The sequence below is a fragment of the Orycteropus afer genome, unplaced genomic scaffold (genome assembly GCF_000298275.1).
Source record: "Orycteropus afer afer isolate SDZICR_OR568_19922 unplaced genomic scaffold, OryAfe1.0 scaffold00020, whole genome shotgun sequence".
Lineage (NCBI taxonomy): Eukaryota > Metazoa > Chordata > Mammalia > Tubulidentata > Orycteropodidae > Orycteropus > Orycteropus afer.
Window position 1 is genome coordinate 8,007,104 of NW_006921607.1, and position 7,306 is coordinate 8,014,409.

Genomic DNA, 7,306 nt, shown 5'->3' on the forward strand with positions numbered 1-7,306 from the left:
TTTTTATTGTGATTTGGGTGAAAGTTTACAGAGCAAATTCATTTTCCATGCAGCAGTTCATACACGTTTTGTCTTGTGACATTGATTGCAATTCTCCATAATGTAGCAGCTCTCTTCCCACTTCCTGCCTGTAGTTACCTCTTCCCTGTGTCCTTCTCTCCCATGCATTCTTGCCCCCTGAGCTATCTCCCTGTGCAAACATTGCCTTTCCGTACTCCAACAATTGATCACTCCAAGGAGTGTATCTACCTGATATAACGATAGAGTGTATCTACCCCATATACCTGCTATTGTTTGGCTGGAAGCCACAGGAGTGAGTTCAGTTCCAGACCTAAAGGGTGACTAGGGGCCATAGTCTCAGAGGTCTCATCAGGCTCTATCAGACCAGCAATCCTAGTCTTTTTTTTTTTTTCATGATTTCGAGTTTTGTTCTACATTATTCTCCCACTCAGTATCTCCTGCACTCATAACTTTTAAATATTGACTTCAAGTGGCACCCAGCAATTCCACTCCTAGGTGGAATTGCCAAAATAATTGAAAGCAGAGAATCAAACAGGTACTTGTACAACAGTGTTCACTGCAGCATCATTCACAACAGTCAAAAGGTAGAAACAACCCAAGTCTCCATCAGCAGATAAATGGATAAACAAAATGTGGTCTGTAGACACAAGGGAAGATTGCCATAAAGAGAAACGAAGTCCTGACACGTGCTACAACATGGATGAATCTTGAAAACATACTGTTGAGTGAAGTATGTCAGTCACAAAAGGAAAGCTATTGTATGATCCCACTTAGTTGAAATAGCCAGAATAGGCAAATGGAAAAAGACCAAAATAGATTCATAGTTACCTGAGGCTGAGGGGAGGGAGGGATGGGAAGTTTCTTATTCAGATGATGAAAACGTTTTGGAAACAGATATTGGTGATGGTTGCCCAACGTGGGGAATATAAGCAGTGTCATGGAATTGTACACTTAAAAATGGTTCAAATGGCAAATTTGATTTTTTTTTTTTTATTAGGATTTGGGTGTAGATTTACAGAGTAAATTCACTTTTCATACAGCAGTTCACATATACTTTGTCTCATGTCATTGACCAAAATTTACAATGCAGCAGCTCCCCAAATTTGATGTTTTATATATTGTTGTTGTTATGTGCCGTCAAGTTGGCCCTGACTCATAGCGACCCCTCCTTGGGTTTCTGAGGCAGTATCACTACAGAAGTAGATTGCCCAACCTTCCTTCCGAGGAGTGGCTGGTGGGTTTAAACCACCAGCCTTCTGGTTAGCAGTCAGGTGCCTTAGGCACTACACTATCAGAGCTCCTGTTTTATGTCTTAGGACAATATAATTAAAAGAAAGAAAGGTGGGTTCACCTTTATTGAACCTGGGCCAAACTCACCAATGTGCTGTCTCACTGACTGTACAGCAGTCCTGGGAGGTGATGGTCCTCTCCTCCATTGTATAGATGAGGAGATGAGACCACTTACCTGACATCTCCCTGAGGGCACTCTTAGCTTTTCATAGCTTTCCAAACTGTTGTATCTGCTCCTCGCAGTGGCCTGTGAGGCAGCAATGAAGACTTTTGTATCCTTATTTTCCATGTTAGAAAACCAAGGCCTCTTGGCGCTGGCAGAAGTGGCAGAATTGGAAGTGATGTTGCTAGGGAAGTGACTGAGAATATCCACCACCACTCATACAGAGCTGTGGGCAGAAGTCAGGAGAGACTTGTGTCCAGATGCAAGTTTTACCCTCTCTCCTGCAGGGATTCTAATGGCAAGAGAATTTCACAGTAATGTGATTTATCTTATACCATAGGCTAGGTCATGTCCATGGTGACATTGGGAAAAGGCTTTGGAGTAGGGGTCTAGGTGCCTGGGGTTTGGTTGTAGCTCTGCTGGTAACCTGGGACATAACTCCACACAAATTGTTATCCCCAGAGTGCCTGAACAATGAGGTAATGTCATCTGCTCTGTTTGGGTCCAGAGATGCAAGCGGATCAAGTAGGAGTATGTCCCATGCCACATTGGGAAGTCAAAGGTGGTGACCCTTACCAACCAGGTAGCTGGCTTAGCCAATGTTGGGGCAGAAGAGAAGCCACAGAAAGGTAGCACTGAAGCATATGGGGGGAGCTGTAGGGTGTCATCCTATGAGGCCAGGTCTGCCCCAGGAACTGTTGCAGTGTTTAGTGCCTGTCACACCATGTCCTAATTTCTCACTGTCCCCTTGTCCACTTGTGTCTCTTTCTTGGGCTGTGTTCCCTTCTCTACCCCAGGGTACTAGAGAAGTTGCTGGAAGCAGTGATTTTTCACAGTTGTCAATCACAAGGTCTGGTCCACTCACCTGGTGTGCGCTGCTTTTCTTATAAAAGAAGGTTTGCAGAAGATCTCTCCTGGCTCCTTTGTCCCATCACATCATGCATCATGAAGAAGCTGATTGCTCTTTCACAGAATAAACTTGCTGCCTTCGGCTCCTTGTCTCATACCTGCATCATACTTGGGTCTCTCTTTGCTCGTAATTGAATAGAAACCCCCTTGGAGAAGGGGCAGAATCCATGTCTCTCACAGCCAGCTGCAGTGACTTGCTTGTGCCTGTGTGCACATGAAGCTCTCTTGCTTTCTTTGATTTCTCCCCCTTTGTAGCTCTGATGTGGGTGCCCTCTCCCATCTGCACTGTTTTTGTTTGGGCTCTTGTTTCTCTTATCACCTTCCACAGGAATCATGGGTGTGAAATTGTGAAAGTGGAGTATTTAATCCATCGCTTCAAGAAGATTGGCTGTTTCCTGACTGTCACCAAAAATGGGATCCTGCAGTTCTGGTCTGAGGCCTTCTCACTGCTGAACTCCTTTAAGGTGAGTGGGGCCTGTGAAACACACATGGGTCACCGAAAAGTCTGATCATGAAGTTGATACACACCCAGAGCAGGCCCATTGTCAGAGCTCATGGTCTAAGCAGCCCTGGACGTGGAGTCACAGGGCAGGGCCCCCGGTTCCGACTTCACTGTGGGCCTTGAGCTTCACATTTCTGCTATGTGGGTGGCCAGCAGACAGCGCAAACCCAGTTTGTCCAAATAGAGTGTCACTTTGTCCCTCCCCACCCACCTAGCTTCTGCTCCTGTGTCCCCATCTCACTGAGTGGCATCATCATCCACCAGGGTTCCCATGCTAGAAGTAAGGCTCTTTCCCTTCCCTTGTCACATCCAAACCACCACCATACTGCTGATTCTCTTTCTATGATGGCTTTTAAATCCTTGGCATGGACCAAACAGGAAAATCAAGGTGGTTGTGAGCAGGGACTCTAGAGCTCGACTACCAAGGTCAGAATCCCCACTGTACCACCTACCAGCTCTGTGACCTGGGACAAGGTACTATAGTTCTCTGTGCCTCAGTTTTCTCATCAAGTGGGGTTAGTAATAGTGCTTCCTTATAGGGCTCTTGGAAGGATTTAATGACATAATATATGTGTAGTGTTTAGAATAGGGCAAGGCACGCAGCAAGTACCCAACAAATGTAAGCCTTGTGCTGCCAGGTCCTGATCAAGTGTAAGTGATAAACCACTCAGGAAGCCACTGTGCACTTGGTTTTGATCTCCAGAGAAGAAAAGCTTATTGAGAATGCTGCCAACAGCATGAATGGTTCTGTAAACCTGGTGGAACTGCAGAGGGTTTCATAATTGCATCAGGTGTTATCCTTTGGTGGAGGAGGGGGTCTGATGTATCCTGTCCTGGTCTAGTTGCTTAGGGAGGGACTGAGGTGGTGGAGGTCCAGTTCACATCCGTGTTCCTGAGGCTTGATGTTTCTAGCATCCCTCCACCCTCCTTTTCTGTGTGTGTATGGTGGGCAGGGTGCGTTGCAACCGGACTTCCTGGATTTGGTTGCTACATGGTCACCTCTTGCCACTTAATGGGGCAGAGGAAGGCTGCTGGGAGGGCCCCAGCTGACCCGGGAATTCTTCCTTGAGCAAAGTACTTCCTTTGGCAAGTAGATTTTGGTAAGATTGAGCCTCCAAGTACCACCTGTGACCACCAATTGCCCACCCGCTCTCATGTAGATCAAAAGCCTTGGGGTTTTGGGTGTGGACCTTGGGCAAGTCACAGAAAACCCTAGTGCTCTGGTTTTCTCATTTGAATGAGGGAGTCATGTGAGATTGACTGGAGTGCTGGGAGCTAGAAATGGCATCAGGAGGGCCCCGGGCCCGTTGTTCTTGCTGCCTGAGCCATCTTGGTGCCCCTAGCAGGCCTCTCTGCTCTTGATGCTGCCAGCATTCTGATCAAACTGCCCATTTCCTGCCCCTGTCATCGCTTCTGAATTCAGAGGAAATGTCTTAAAATGATTCCTTCCCTCCTTTGGTTTTCCCTGATCATACCTTTCTGCTTTCGCCAGAAGGGAGCCTGTGGCATTATTCAGTCAGCAAAATACAAGTTCCCTAGCTGGCCAGCCTAACTCTGCCTCCAGTCTTCCAGCCCCAAGCCTTTGTCCCCTGGGCAGCTGATTCCTTCTGACGAGCCTTTGCTTGCCACTCCCCTCCTGCCCAGATTGCCAGCCCAGATTCTGTCTAGATGGATGTCAGAGTGAGGAAGGGCACTGGTCCCCTACCAGTACTGAGAGCTAGGCACTATGCCAGGTGCATTAGCCTGCTTATTCCAGCATTTCTCACAATCTGGTGGAATAATTCCTCCTTGACTAGGTGATGTCTGCAGATGGTAAACAAGATTCAGACACACAGAGGGTTAGACAGTGGTGTCGGTCTCTCTCTTCTCAGCCCCTAGACCCTAGTTCCTCTCCCTAGAGGCAGCTACTGGGACCAGTTCTTCCACAGATATACTATCCATGTGCTTCCCGTATACATATATATTTTAATCATGGTGGAAATACATACAGCAAAACATTCCCAGTCCAACAACTTCCGCATTTGCAATTCCACGACACTGATCACACTTCTCCTGTTGTGCCACCAACATCGTTATCCTTTTCCAAAATATCCCACCACCCGTAACATAAACTCACCTCCCCCAAAACAAAAAAATTCTCCCCCTCCCTTCCACCCCTGGTAACCATTAATAATCTTTGTCCCCTCTCTCTCTTTTTTTTTCTTTCCAAAAATACACCAATGACAGCACATAATGCTGCTTTCCATCTTGCTTTTTCATTAGTATCTTGGTATCAGTGTGGACACACCTCCTTGGCCCTTCATGTGGTACGGATTTGTTCAAGCTATCTCTCCTGATGACTCTCAAGCTTTCTCTAGCTGCTGCTGTCCCAGCAGGGCTGCCATGCCACCCTGGCATACACTCCTCTGTGAGGACCTGCAAATGTACCCATAGACTCATCTTGGAAATGGAATACTGACTTGACGGCAGTGACAGGATCAAAATTTTACACCTGTAAAATTTTGGTAGATCTTGTCAAACTGTGCTAAAAAGGGCTTGTGAGGATGGATGTCCTTTACAGATGTGGAAACTGAGACTCAGAGAGGTTAGGGAATTTATCCAAGGCCCAGTTGTTGGTGGTAGCATTGGGCTCCACACCAGGTCTGGTGCCTGGCTCTAGGGCCTCACGGGATAGGAGATGGTTCACGGGGACTTTGTGCCCATGGCTGTGCTGTCCTGGGCAAGCTTCCCAGCCTTGGGTCTCCTCTGCTTTTCTCTGGCCCACTTAACCAGATCCAGCGGCCGCACAACCAGCAGATGTGGGTCATCGACATGGTATGTCTCCATAACATGGACCTGATCGCCATTGCATCTGCTGACCAGAAGATAGGTGAGTCTCTGGGCCCACTCTTGGCCATTAGGACCATGCAATTGCCCTTTGAAGAGCTCCATTGGCAGAGCCAACCATAAGCATGGGTTGGGGCCCTCTGGGAATGTTGCTCAGTGTGGTGCCTTAGTAATCAGGTAGTGAGGGCCCACTGAGTGCCCAGAGTTACAAGAGGGGCTGGGGGGCCAGCAGCCACTTACGTTGTTGACTGCATAACTGCCCCACTTGATACTGTGCTGGCGAGTACTCAGTGGGTATTGCAGTGAGTGCTTGAATGACTTAGGACTATTGAGCAGCCCCAGATTTATAAACCAGAGACCAGCCTGACTCCAAGTCCTAATTCTACCTCCTATCTTTTGCTTCACCTAGTCCAGGCCACCACCACCTCCCCCCTCAATAACAGAAACAGCTTCCCCACTGCTCACCACACTAGCCCCACAGAGCAGCCAGGGTTAGCTTTTTAAATGCCTCTCTGCTGAAAGCCTTTTATCCACCCACACTGCTCCTAAAATGGAAATTGGATCCTTAACATGGTTTACGAAGTCCCCAAAGTTCTGACCTCTGTTGCCTAGCAGCCTCTTCTGCCCACTCTCTCCTCTTGTGAGGCCACTGTGGCCTTTTCCCACCTCCTCTGAAAGGCTGTGTGGTCTCTGTGTGCTCTGCCATCCTTTCCACGACCCTCCCCACTTACATAGCTTCTGCTTTTCCTTTGGCTCTCATTCCACTTGCCACTTCCTCCAGGAAGCCCTCCATGACTCTCTAGTCCAAGTCAGGTTGCTCTATTCAAAAGACCCTCATGGGATTGACCGTCTTTTCTTCAAACCCTCTTTATTCAGTGTGCTCATACATTATTAGTGGGACTCTTTGTTTAATATCTGGCTCCTCCTCTAGACTGTAAACTCTATGAGGGCAGGGCCTATACTTGTTTGGCTTGATTCTATATTTCAGTTCCTGACTTATCCTAGGCATTCAATGACTTTTTTTTTTTCAAATTTATTGTGATTTGGGTGAAAGTTTACAGAGCAAATTCATTTTCCATGCAGCAGTTCATACACATATTGTTTCATGACATTGACTGAAATTCCCTACAATGTAACAGCTGTCTTCCCAGTTCCTCCTTATAGTTACCTCTTCCCTATCTCCTTCCTTCCTATACATTTCTGCCCCCTGAGCTGTCTCCCTGTGCAAATACTGTCCTTCTATTCTCCCATGATTGATTGCTCCAAGGAGCATATCTACCTGATGTAAATATTACCCTATATGCCTGTCTGTTGTTGGGCTGGAAGCCACAGGAGTGAGTTTAGTTGCAGACCTGAAAGGTAACTAGGGCCCATAGTCTCAGGGGTTTTACCAGGCTCTATTAGACCAGCAAGCCTAGTCTTTTTTTTTTTTTATGATTTTGAGTTTTGTTACACATCGTTCTCCTACTCTATCTAGGATCTCCTGAACTGATTCCCCTCCGAGTGGTTGGCAGTGGTAGCCAGGCACCATCTAATTCTGGTCTCGTGGTCATATAGGCTGAGGATCACATGGTCTACTGGTCCCTTGGACTCAT

General features: G+C 47.2%; 1 protein-coding gene across 1 annotated transcript in view; it reads left to right on the plus strand.

The window, feature by feature from the left end:
• The window catches only part of EFCAB8 (EF-hand calcium binding domain 8), a 127,272-nt gene that overhangs the window by 24,521 nt on the left and 95,445 nt on the right, over window positions 1–7,306 (plus strand). The window contains exons 5-6 of the mRNA XM_007934719.2: window positions 2,712–2,846; window positions 5,648–5,754. Coding sequence (XP_007932910.2) covers window positions 2,712–2,846; window positions 5,648–5,754 — 242 coding nt within the window. The remainder of the gene's footprint in view (window positions 1–2,711; window positions 2,847–5,647; window positions 5,755–7,306) is intronic.